The 13012-nt window shown below is 44.9% G+C and overlaps 1 protein-coding gene across 2 annotated transcripts in view; it reads left to right on the top strand.

Annotated features, from left to right (window-relative positions):
• Nucleotides 1-13012, top strand: part of ZNF609 (zinc finger protein 609) — a 225707-nt gene that overhangs the window by 206407 nt on the left and 6288 nt on the right. For both annotated transcript variants that reach the window (XM_023729718.1, XM_004374661.2), the window contains 5 exons: nucleotides 4615-4702; nucleotides 6430-8770; nucleotides 9667-10033; nucleotides 11788-11963; nucleotides 12197-12413. In XM_023729718.1, the coding sequence (XP_023585486.1) occupies nucleotides 4615-4702; nucleotides 6430-8770; nucleotides 9667-10033; nucleotides 11788-11963; nucleotides 12197-12413 (3189 nt within the window). The remainder of the gene's footprint in view (nucleotides 1-4614; nucleotides 4703-6429; nucleotides 8771-9666; nucleotides 10034-11787; nucleotides 11964-12196; nucleotides 12414-13012) is intronic.

The following is a 13012-nucleotide window of genomic DNA, read 5'->3' on the forward strand; positions in this document are numbered from 1 at the left end:
AAATAAATTGGAGTTCCAGGAAATGAGAACAAGGAGCAAGTGATTGATAAGAATGAGTAGACAGAAAATTAGTAGGGATATAGAAGACTTCAATAATACTATCAAATCAACTTGACTTATTTATAGAACACCTAACAACTGCAGAATATATATTCTTTAATATTCTTTTCAGGTACCAATGGAATGTTCTTCAAGATAGACTATATATTAGACCATAAAATAACTCTCAATAAATTTAAAAGAATTAAAATCATGCAGAGTACTTGAGGATATCAAAAAAGAAATGGCCAAGGAAACTAGAAAATATTTTGACCTGAATAATCATGAAAACAGATCAAAACTTCTGGGATGCTATGAGGGAAGTTTATACTTCTAAATACTTGTATTAGAAAAGAAAAAAAAAGATCTAAAACAGGAGTTGGTGAACTTTTTCAGTAAAGGGTTATATAGTAAGTATTTTAGGCTTTGCTGGCCATATAGTCTCTGTTGCAACTGTTTAACTCAGCCTTGTAGCATGAAACAAGGCATAGACAATGCATAAATGAATAAGCATGGCTATGTTCCAATAAACTTTATTCATGAACATTGATACTTGAATTTCATATGTCACAAAATATTATTCTTTTCAATTTTTTCTACCATCAGAAATGTAAAGCCATAAAATTCTTAGAAGAAAATGCAGGAGCAATGCTTTCAGGCCTAGCTTTTAACAGTGGATTATCTAATATAATAACAAAAGCCAAACAGCCAAAGACAAAATAAATAAATGGGACCTCAAAGATTGAAAACTTTTGTTCATCAAAAGACTTTACAAAAAAAATGAAGACAAGCTATCAACTGGGAGAATATCTTCAGAAACCATATATCCAGTAAGAATCTAATAACCAAAATATATATAAAACTCTGACAATTTAACAAAAAGACAACCAAATCATAAAAATGGGCAAAGGACTTGAGTAGACATTTCACCAAAGAGGAAATTCAAATGGTCACCAAACATATGAAAAGAGGCTCAATGTCATTAGCCATCAGAGAGATGCAAATCAAAACCACAATGAAATACCATTTCACTCCCACTAGGATGGCTAAGGAGCCCTGGTGGCACAGTGCTTAAGTGTTTGGCTGTTAACCAAAATGTTGGCAGTTCGAATCCACCAGCCGCTCTTGGGAAACTCTATGGGGCAGTTCTACTCTGTCCTGTAGGTCGCTATGAGTCAGAATCTACTCAATGGCAATGGGCTTGGTTTTGGTTTGGTTTAGAGTGGCTAAAATTAAAAAAAATATATAACAAAGTAACATGTTGGTGAAAATATGGGGAAATTGGAACCTTTATCCATTGCTGGTGAGAATGCAAAATGGTGTGGCCATTGTGGAAAACAGTATGACGGTTCCTCAAAAAACTAAAAGCAGAACTACCATATGACTCAGCAATTCCACTCCTAGATAAATACCCAAAAGACTTAATAGCAGAGACTCAAACAGATACTTTTACACCAGTGTTCATTGCAGCACTATTCGCAGTAGCCAAAAGGTAGAAACAGCCTAAATGCTCATAAACGGATGAATGGATAAAAAAAATGTGGTATTTACATACAATGAAATACTTCTCAACCAGTAAGAGAAATGAAGTCTTGATATATGCTACAACATGAATGGAGCTTGAAGACATTATGCTGAGTGAAATAAGCCAATCACAAAAGGACAAATATTATGTGACTTCACGTATATAAAAAGACAAGAATAGGCAAATGTACAGAAACTGAAGTTTATTAGTGGTTACCAGGGGTGAGAGGGAGGGGAGAAAAGGGGGGGGTTAATGTTTATGGAGTACTGAGTTTCGGTGTATGCTGATGGAAAAATTGCATTGTTTAAGGGTAGGTTGCACAGCCGATTAATATAATTACTGTTGATAAGTTGTACACCTGTGTCTTAAGCTGGGTTCTCTAGAGAAGCAAAACCAGTAAAGCATATAAATATGTATATATAAAGAGATTCATATCAAGGAAACAGCTCACGCAACTGTTGAGGCTAGAACGTCCCAAGTCCGTGGATCAGGATAAGAGGCTTCATGTAGCCACAGGGGCTGGCAAACCCAGGATTGGCAGGTCGGAGAGCAGGGCTTCTGCTCACAGGCTGTGAAGGTCCATGAATCCCAAGATCGGCAGATAAGCTGATAGCTCAAGTCCCAAGAACCAGAGATCATACAAACAGGAGGCAGCTGCAGGATCCAGAGCGAGCAAAAAGCTTATATTCATATGCAGGCCACACCCCCAAGGAAACTCCCTTTCAGCTGATTGGCTACTCACAGCAAATTCCATCATGAGAGTAATCACATATAAACACTGAGAATCATGGCCTAGCCAAGTTGACACACAATCTTAACCATCACAGCCTGCAAAAAGTTGTATAATAGATATATTTAACAACAATGACAAAAAACGAGAAGAAGGAAGAGTAGCTCTGAGGCTGCTTATGTACATCCAAACACCTCATGGAATTTGGTTCCTTGGTTTGGAGGTTTAGGGTCATAGTATTATGGAACATCCCAGCATATCCCAGTTAATTGGCGTATTAACATGCTTCTGTTCTACCTCCTAGTTTGTTGCCTAGTCCTGGGGTCTTAACTTGCAAGTGGCCTTCCAAGGTACAACTGGTCTCTATTCGCCTGGAGCAACAGAGGAAGGAGAGTCAGGAATAGGAGGAGGAAATGGAATGTGTAGCTAATTGCCTCCATGAACAACTGCCTCCTTTGCCATGAGACCAGAACAACTGGATGGTGCCCGGCTACTGTTACTGAACATTTTTATCAAAGATTCTATCGAAGAATCTTGATGAAAAGAATTTCAAATTATCATGGACTCTAGACTTTCTGGAGCCATGGAGACCAGATGAACCCCTGAAACTTTTGCCCTGAGATTATCTTTAAACCTTATACTAAAAAAATCACCCGAAGTCTTCTTAAAACCAAACAGTAGTTTAGCTAAACTAGTAGGGAATGTCTGCCTGAAGAATTGTGCACTTTTAAGATCTATATGGGATAAATTGACAACAGCAACTTGAAAGATTAGATAGGAAATTTAGGGAGCAGTGAGTTTATGTTAATGGGGGGAACAGCTCAGAAGAAATTGCATAACTTGAAGAATGTAATCAATGTCACTGGATCGTACATGTAGAAATTCTTGAATTAGTATATGTTCTGTGTATATTCTCAACAACAGCAATTATTTACAAAACTAATTAAATAGAACTTTTGTTTTCTTAAAAAAAAAGATAAAACAATTGTACAAGGTTATTCATTGCAGCATTATTTGTAATAGCAAAACAAGTGAAGCTATCTAAATGTCCATCAACAAGGGACTGATTAAATAAATTATGGTACAGTCCTTCAAATGCAGCTGTTGAAAAGAATGACACAGCTCTGTTGTACTGATATGGGTGATCCAAAATATATGGTTTGATGAAAAAACAATGTGCAAAACTGTGTGTATATATTGCTGCCATTTAAGGAAGAATGTAGAAACACATTTGCTTATATTCATGGATATGCTTAGATGTTTTTTATTTTTATTTTTTTATTGTATTTTAGATGAAGGTTTACAGAGCAAACTAATTTCGAATTAAACAATTAATACGCATATATTGTTTTGTGACATTGGTTACCAACCCCACAACACGTCAACACTTCTCAACCTTGGGTTCCCCATTACCAGCTTTCCGATCCCTTCCTGCCTTCTCATCCTTGCCCCCGGGCTGGTGTGCCCCCTTTAGTCGCGTTTTGTTTTATGGGCCTGTCTGATCTTTGGCTGAAGGGTGATGCTTAGATGCTTTTTAGAAAGGGGTACTGGAGGGCTGGATAATAGTGACATCAGGGACACTTCATTAATATTAGGGTGGCCGTTTTTTGGTGCCTTTTGAATTTTGGAGCATTACTATATTACCTATTCAAAAGCATTTTTAAAATAAAATGAATAACTATAACATGTCAGGAATGTTCATTGTGACATCATTTAAGAGTGAAAATGTACAAAAATACCTAAATGTCTGTCAGCAGGAGAATGTATACGTTGTGGTCAAATCATGCAATGCAATACTTGAGGGCAATTAAAATGAATGAACTCTTTGTATGTCAAGATGACTAAATCTCAGATTTGTAATATTAAGTGAGAAAGCTAAGTTGCAAATTTATACCCTCAGCATGATCCCATTCGTGGAAAGTTTAAAAATATATCAAGTAATACCCTTCAACTATAATGTTTTGTTCTTTAAAATATCTTTAAAACCCATTGAACTGGATGGTGAGTACATGAGTTTTTGTTAGGTTATTCTTTCATTTTTTCAGTTTGTTTGAAATACTACAAAATAAAATTTTTTTTCTTTTTTTTTTAAGAAAATGTACCTTAACCAGACCATAAAGTCTTTGCACCTGTTGCCTCTCCTTAGGGGCCCCAGTAACATGGTAGGCAGTTCTCATGGAACTATTCTGGCCCAATCCTGATTGTGCCACTGGGACCCAGAGCATCCTCTAATCCCTCCTACAGAGTGGGGCTTATGCGGAAGACATGGTCAGTGGCTAGCAGGGTGTCTTGTTTATACCTGAGTCTTTTTGTATTCCAGGGATGTTGGTGGTGAATGTAACATGGAGGAACAAGACATACGTAGGTACACTTCTTGACTGCACACGCCATGATTGGGCACCCCCGAGGTAAGCAGCGTAAATTAGTCTGATTCACCCTCATCAGTGAACCTTTAACGCCTTTATCCTGCTAGAGTTGTGCACCCAGCTTGTAAAGGACATTATGGTACAGAGGCAAGGGAAGGCACTGTAGTCCTCTGGCATTCAAGAAGAATAAATTAATTAGTTATTGAAATGTTGGGTGTGTGGTGGAGAGGTCAGTAGGAATGGATAGGAAACCCTGTTTAAGCCTTTATCTGGGATTATTGAATTCTGGCTTTTACCTGTAGTCCCTCGAGACCAAAGCCATAAAGTCTAACTATGGGTGAGCATTCATTGTTGATGGCTTTTGTTGGTAAGTATCTCTCAGAAACTTAAACTCAAAAAAATTTTCAGTTTTTTAAACTCCGCTAGACCATGTAAGTTTCACAAGGATCTTTTCAATGCAATTTGACCTTAAGATTGGCATTTCAGTGAACAGTACCGTATAGATTGTTCCTAATATTAGTATTCAGTTTGCCAGGGTTTGGGGCTTAAGAAAAATTATCTTAAACCTTCACCTGTCCATTGTTTCCGTGGAACAAAGATGGGTAGGAATGTCCCAAAGAAAAATATTTTTTAGATATTTTAAAGCTCTTCTTGATGCCATGCCACCTTCTTTTTCTCAGGTGTATGTAATTATGCTCTGCCTAGGGATGTGTGGTTATTTATGCCCCCTAGTTTTCAGAGATGCTAGACCAGATTTCTAAAGACTTAGATATGTTTGACTTGAGTCAGACTATTACAGAAGTTGCCCTGACAGGAATCAGAAGCAGATGAGCCTGAGACCAGCTTGTAAAGTTCTTTACGTCCTCCCATTGCATTTCTGGGAAACCTGTTGGAAGAACTTCTTTTCGCTTTGGACATATTAGAGTTCAGAGAGACAGGAGCTGAGAGGGTAGGTGATAACAAGGAAAAAGTAAAGGACTTCATAGTAGAACTGTTCTGGGGACCTAGAGGAGATGTTTGACAAAATTTGCCGTTTTTTTTGCTATAGCTGTGGCTCCCAGTATCTTAAAAACAACCTGCTCCAGCTGCCCTCTAGGACAAGATAGTCAGAACAGTCTTCAGATCTACAAAGGAACCAACCTCAGCTGAGAATTCCATTCTAGGCAGTGTGCTGAACTCTAAGAAGAGCTTCATTCAAGAAGACCAGTAAGGGATGACTTCTAGCTGCAGGCCTCCAGACCGAGAACTCGTCTGCTGTTGGCTGCATCTGACGTTTAGGGGCCTCTTAGTGTGGATGGGTGTTCTGTTCTACTTGTCTGTACATTCATAGCGAGGTGTTTAGGGAAAAAGCAATGGGCTGAAAGTAGAGCTAGATTCTGGTCCATGCATTACCATTAATCAACTATGTGACCTTGGACAAGTCACTCAGCATGCCTGGCCTCAGTTTCCTGGATGATGTCTGAAGTCCTTCCTGAAACCATGACTATAGCTGCATATAGGAAATGCAGACATGACTGCTCTTTGCCTTATGGAACAAACTATATGGCTTTAGAGGTAAATGTAGGGGAATGATTTACAACTAGCATACAGATAACATCCTAGGAGCTCACCATTTAATACAGTTCCCATGTATTCAGAAGTTTCTTTAACAAATCATATTCATTGAAAATGATAGTTACCACCTGAACAGTTCCAGAGGCTGCAATTAAACTGGTTTGAAGATGTTTTCTACTCTTAATAATATTTTGTTGTGTTTGTCCTTTGCCAAGGTTCTGTGACTCCCCCACCAGTGACTTGGAAATGCGTAATGGTCGGGGTAGAGGCAAACGAATGCGTCCCAACAGTAACACCCCTGTCAATGAGACCACTGCAGCCTCTGATGGCAAAGGGACCAGCAGCAGCAGCAAAACCCGGGCAGGAGCCAATAGTAAAGGCCGTCGGGGCAGCCAAAATTCTTCAGAGCATCGCCCACCTGCAAGCAGCACCTCTGAGGATGTCAAGGCCAGCCCTTCGTCAGCTAATAAGCGGAAAAATAAACCCCTTTCAGACATGGAGCTAAATTCTAGCTCAGAGGACTCCAAAGGGAGCAAGCGTGTCCGTACAAATTCCATGGGCTCAGCCACTGGCCCGCTCCCTGGGACCAAGGTGGAACCCACTGTTCTGGACAGAAATTGTCCCTCCCCAGTCCTGATTGACTGTCCCCACCCAAACTGCAACAAGAAGTACAAGCACATCAATGGACTTAAGTACCATCAAGCTCATGCCCATACAGATGATGACAGTAAACCTGAAGCGGATGGAGACAGCGAGTACGGAGAGGAGCCTACTCTCCATGCAGAACTTGGGAGTTGCAATGGTGCATCTGTCTCACAAAAAGGTTCCTTGTCCCCTGCCCGCTCAGCTACCCCCAAAGTTCGGCTTATAGAGCCCCATAGCCCTTCTCCTTCAAGCAAATTCAGCACAAAAGGTCTCTGTAAGAAAAAGTTGAGTGGGGAAGGGGACACAGACCTCGGGGCCTTATCCAATGATGGCTCTGATGATGGACCCTCAGTAATGGATGAAACAAGCAATGATGCCTTTGATTCTTTGGAAAGGAAATGTATTGAAAAAGAAAAATGTAAAAAACCCTCTAGTTTGAAACCTGAAAAGATTCAGTCCAAGAGCTTAAAGTCAGCCCGCCCCATTGCCCCTGCCATCCCCCCACAGCAAATCTACACCTTCCAGACAGCCACCTTCACAGCAGCAAGCCCAGGCTCCTCCTCAGGCTTGACCACCACAGTGGTCCAAGCCATGCCCAACAGCCCCCAGCTCAAACCCATTCAGCCCAAGCCCACTGTGATGGGAGAGCCTTTCACAGTCAACCCTGCCTTGACTCCAGCCAAGGACAAGAAAAAGAAAGACAAAAAAAAGAAAGAATCTTCAAAGGAACTTGAAAGTCCTCTGACTCCTGGGAAGGTTTGTCGAGCAGAAGAAGGCAAAAGCCCATTCAGGGAATCATCGGGAGATGGGATGAAAATGGAGGGTCTCCTAAATGGCTCATCAGACCCCCACCAGAGCCGACTGGCTAGCATCAAGGCTGAAGCTGACAAGATCTACAGCTTCACAGACAATGCTCCCAGCCCCTCAATTGGAGGCAGTAGCCGCCTAGATAGCACTACCCCTACCCAGCCCATGACTCCCTTACATGTAGTGACCCAGAATGGAGCTGAAGCCAGCTCAGTTAAAACCAACAGCCCTGCATACTCCGACATCTCCGATGCTGGGGAGGATGGAGAGGGCAAGGTGGACGGTGTCAAATCAAAGGACCCTGAACAGCTGGTTAAGGAAGGGGCTAAGAAAACTCTTTTCGCCCCTCAGCCACAGAGCAAAGACTCACCATACTACCAAGGCTTTGAGACTTACTACTCTCCAAGTTACACCCAGTCCAGCCCAGGGGCTCTGAACCCCAGCAGCCAGGCAGGAGTGGAGAGCCAGTCCCTGAAGACAAAAAAGGATGAGGAGCCTGAGAGCATAGAGGGGAGAATGAAGAACGATGTCTGTGAGGAGAAGAAAGCAGAGCTGAGCAGTTCCAGTCAGCAGCCCTCTGTCATCCAGCAGCGCCCCAACATGTACATGCAGTCTCTGTACTACAACCAGTATGCCTATGTACCCCCCTATGGCTACAGCGACCAGAGTTACCACACCCACCTCCTGAGCACAAACACAGCTTACCGGCAGCAATACGAGGAACAGCAAAAACGGCAGAGCTTGGAGCAGCAGCAGCGGGGCCTGGACAAGAAGGCAGAGATGGGCCTGAAGGAGCGAGAGGCAGCGCTCAAGGAAGAGTGGAAGCAAAAGCCGTCAATCCCACCAACTCTCACCAAGGCCCCCAGCCTGACAGACCTGGTGAAGTCAGGACCAGGCAAGGCCAAGGAGCCAGGGCCTGACCCTGCCAAATCAGTCATCATTCCCAAGTTAGATGATGCCTCAAAACTCCCCAGCCAGGCCCCAGAAGGACTTAAAGTGAAACTGAGTGAAGCCAGCCATCTTGGCAAGGAGGCCTCTGAGGCCAAGACAGGTGCTGAGTGTGGCCGGCAGGCAGAGGTGGATCCAATACTCTGGTACCGACAGGTAACTGTTGTCTTGGTAGGAAGTGGAGATACCTCTTGAGAGTCTTTCCACTCTTCCTCACAAGTTGGGGCTGTCCTTATATAGGGGTTCAACAGAATTGAGAGTAGCAGAAGTCTTTCATTTTGGGGATTCTTTACCTTTGTAAATCATTTCTGTGTTTTTTAAAAGCACTTTTACATCAGTAAAAGGTGTTTTTCCCATTTGACAAAAAGGCCCAGATAATTTAGCTTTTGTCTAGGGTAACTCAAGACTTCACTAGCGGAGCCTGGACTAGAACCCAGGTAGCTCAATTGCTAGAGCCCAGTGTTTCTTTCACTGTTTGGTTGCTATGGAATGAGTTCATGGTGATCTCCCCATTTTAGAGTTGGCCAAAAGTGTCCTACTCAGACTGAGTGACTTGAGAAAGGATTTAACAGGCAGAATTAGAACTGAGAATGTGGAGTCTCACATGCTGCTCTGCTTGTGAGACTTAGGGTGTCTTTTTTTCCCTCGTGGTGCCATCCTTACGCCTGGCTCCCCTGACCTGGGCTGCGTTTACAGCTTTCCACCCCGAGTCTGCTCTGAAACACTGAAATAACCGAAACATCTTCGGAAAGGGACATCTCTTCTGCTCAGGAAATTGTTTCCCCAGAATGCTTCTTGTCTCCAAGAACACATCCAGTGATAGATTTTCCTTTTCTTTCCCCCCACCTTGTTTACCTTTGTGGGGGAGGGGATGGGGACTTTTGAAGTCAGAGAGACCAGGGTTGGATTGTAAAGGAAGATCAGTAGAGGCCACGATCATACTCTGCCCCAGGTGTCTAGTAATTATCTGGTATTTCTCCTGGGACCTTGGGTTTGAAATAGGTATCTTTCTATCTGTACCACACTCAACCGTCATTGTGCGATTGTTGTAGGAGGCAGAGCCCCGGATGTGGACGTATGTCTATCCTGCCAAGTACTCAGACATCAAGCCAGAGGATGAGCGGTGGAAAGAGGAGCGGGACCGCAAATTGAAGGAGGAGAGGAGTCGGAGTAAGGACTCTGTCCCCAAGGAGGATGGGAAGGAAAGCACAAGTAGTGACTGCAAGCTGCCCCCGGCCGAGGATTCCCGCCTCGGGAGCAAGGAGCCCCGACCAAGTGTCCACGTGCCTGTGTCCTCCCCGCTCACCCAGCACCAGTCCTACATCCCCTACATGCACGGCTACTCCTACAGCCAGTCCTATGACCCCAGCCACCCCAGCTACCGGGGCATGCCTGCCGTGATGATGCAGAACTACCCAGGTACAGCACCCCGGGGCAGCTGCTGCTCGCTAACCAGGAAGGGGAACGAAGCACAGATGGCAAATCCAGGGCGATTGCTCAGCCCTGAGGCTTTTTGGGGCTCAGTTAGATGACAGCCCCTTCTTGAAAGTGTTTTTCTGTGAAGGGCCACACTAAACCTGAGGTCCTTGAATGGCCCCAGTGACAGTCTGTGGGACACCCTCTCCATCTCTCACTCCCCAGTGACAGTCTGTGGGACCCCCTCTCCCTCTGTCGCTCCCCAGTGACAGTCTGTGGGACCCCCCTCCATCTCTCACTCCCCAGTGACAGCCTGTGGGACCCCCCTCTGTCTCTCATTCCCCAGTGACAGTCTGTGGGACCCCCTCTCCGTCTCTCGCTCCCCAGTGACAGTCTGTGGGACCCCCCTCCGTCTCTCACTCCCCAGTGACAGTCTTTGGGACTCCCCTCCCTCTCTCGCTCCCCAGTGACAGTCTGTGGGACCCCCTCTCCCTCTCTCACTCCCCAGTGACAGTCTGTGGGACCCCCTCTCCCTCTCTTGCTCCCCAGTGACAGTCTGTGGGACCACTTCTCCCTCTCTCGCTCCAGCAAGAGGGCCGCCTCTACCAGTTTTCATTGATAACTGAAGGTAAAACTCCCTGGCCACCACAGCTGTCTTCCCTCAGCTGGTATTTTTAAGCATATACTCTACATTCTGCAGTGTGCTAGGCACTCTGAGGAATACAAAAGAAGTAAAAAGACTAGCTTCCTCCCCTCATGGAGCTTACAGATTTGTTGTAGCAGGGGAGACACATGCACCATTAAACTGCAGACCAGGGCAGTCCGTATGTTCAATTGCAAGATACATTCAGCTGGTGGGAAGAGCAGTTTGGAATCAGACTAGGGAGAAGTGCAGCTAAAAAAGGTCAAGCTTAAGAAGGAGAAGCTCTGTACACTGCTGTCGATGAGTTCCAGGGGAGAAGGGAGTGCACAAAACAGGTTTAAATGTTAACTTGTTAGAAGAAGATGCTCTTACTCAGCTCTGCTCACTGATTTCTGTTGTCTGAAAAGCCGTGTGGATGCTTCTGGGGTGAAGGGTACTTTTTTAACCCACTCCTCAGAGCGCCCAACTCCCTGCAGGAGAGCAGCCTAAATAGTCTTCCCATTCTGGTGTGACATAAGTAAATTTTTCAGAGAGAGATATGCAGTTGGTTGTCTCACTCTGTGGTATTTCTTTCTCTCTGTCACCTTCTCCCTGTCACCCCCATTCATCTGTATAAAAACAATACGTCCATTTATTGAGTAGTATGGTGACAGTAGTAGGTGATTTATATCCATCATCTTATTAATCCTTCCCATCAGCCTATGAAATAAATATTGGTGTCTTCTTTTTGCTGATGCAGAAACTGAAGCTCAAAAAGGTTAATTTGTTCAAGACTACCCAGCTAGTCTCAGGAGAAGGATTTGAGCCCAGGGCCACATGACTCCAAATCCTATGATCTTTCCACTTCACCATGTCACCTCTCCAGTATGAGTCTCTGAGTCTGGGTCAGAGAGCCCATGTGGGCCTGGGGAAGTGGGCTCAAGGAGGCTGAAAGCCATGTTCCTAATGTCCCTCAGCTAGCTTTGCCTGTAGAGCTCTGGGTTCCTCCCTGGGGAAGAAAGGACAAGCCAGTGGTCTCAGCCCAAGCCCTTGGTAGAAAGTGGCTCAGCCTGTGCCGGGGAAAGCTGATGCCCACCTAACCATGCTCGCTAAAGCTTCACTTCTCCTTCCCCAGGTTCCTACCTGCCTTCCAGCTACTCTTTTTCCCCATACGGGAGCAAGGTCTCAGGCGGTGAAGATGCCGACAAGGCACGAGCCAGCCCCAGTGTCAGCTGTAAGTCCAGCTCAGAATCCAAAGCGCTGGACATCTTGCAGCAGCATGCCAGTCACTACAAGAGCAAGTCTCCCACGGTAAGGACGTGCAGTGACATAGGCTGTTATCCAGAGACCAGTAAGGGCAGATCCAGGGTCTTGGAGACGGTGGGCAAGTTTGGGTCCTGACCACAGACAGTGCAGCTTGGCTGGGCACCTCCTGGATTCTTAGGTCTGCATTTTTCGGGAGTCGTAACGTGAGCCCTGAGCGTCTCACTCCTGTGTGTGTGCATGTCTCACTATAGTACTTCTGTGTCTGCTTTCCTTTCCAGATAAGTGATAAAACTGCTCAGGAGAGAGATCGGGGAGGCTGTGGGGTGATTGGGGGTGGTGGCAGCTGTAGCAGCGTCGGGGGAACAGGCGGGGGTGAAAGGAGTGTAGACCGGCCCCGCACCTCTCCTTCCCAGCGCCTGATGTCCACACATCACCATCACCACCACCTGGGCTACTCGTTGCTCCCAGCACAGTACAACTTACCCTATGCAGCAGGTAAGCCTCTTCCGTCTGTTCCCATCCCCGTAGCAAGGGACCCCAGGCAAGAACCCTTCCTTTTTTTTTTTAACTTCTAGTCTGTCCAGAGGGTCCCAAGGTGGTGCAAATGGTTTGTACTCAGCTGCTAGCCTAAAAGTTGGCAGTTCCAACCCACCCAGCAGTACTGTGGAAGAAAGGTCTGGCAGTCGTCTTCTGTTAAGATTACAGCCAAGAAAACCCTATGGAGCAGTTCTACTCTGTCACACACATGGTCGCCGTGAGTCAGAATCGACTCGATGGCAACAAACAACGGACTGCCTAGCCCCCTGCAGGTAGTCATTAAAACATATGGTATTTACTTGCTTCCTTGGAGCTGGGGGACCCTCAGACTCCTCCAGAAGATTGGCTTTGATACTCAAAAGAATAAGGAACAGGTCTTCCGCAGCCAGAGAAACAAGCAGCTGAACAGAGCCTTACTGTCTATCACCAGTCACTGTATCTAGCCAAATAAAGACTTTTGTCCTCTCACACCCCGAGACTCAAGGGAGCTAAGGATTTAAGGGGAAATTCCTCCCAATACCCACCCAGCTAGTAAAGGAAAAGCACTTAATAGGAGG

The sequence above is a fragment of the Trichechus manatus genome, unplaced genomic scaffold, assembly GCF_000243295.1.
Source record: "Trichechus manatus latirostris isolate Lorelei unplaced genomic scaffold, TriManLat1.0 scaffold00030, whole genome shotgun sequence".
Taxonomy (NCBI): Eukaryota; Metazoa; Chordata; class Mammalia; order Sirenia; family Trichechidae; genus Trichechus; species Trichechus manatus.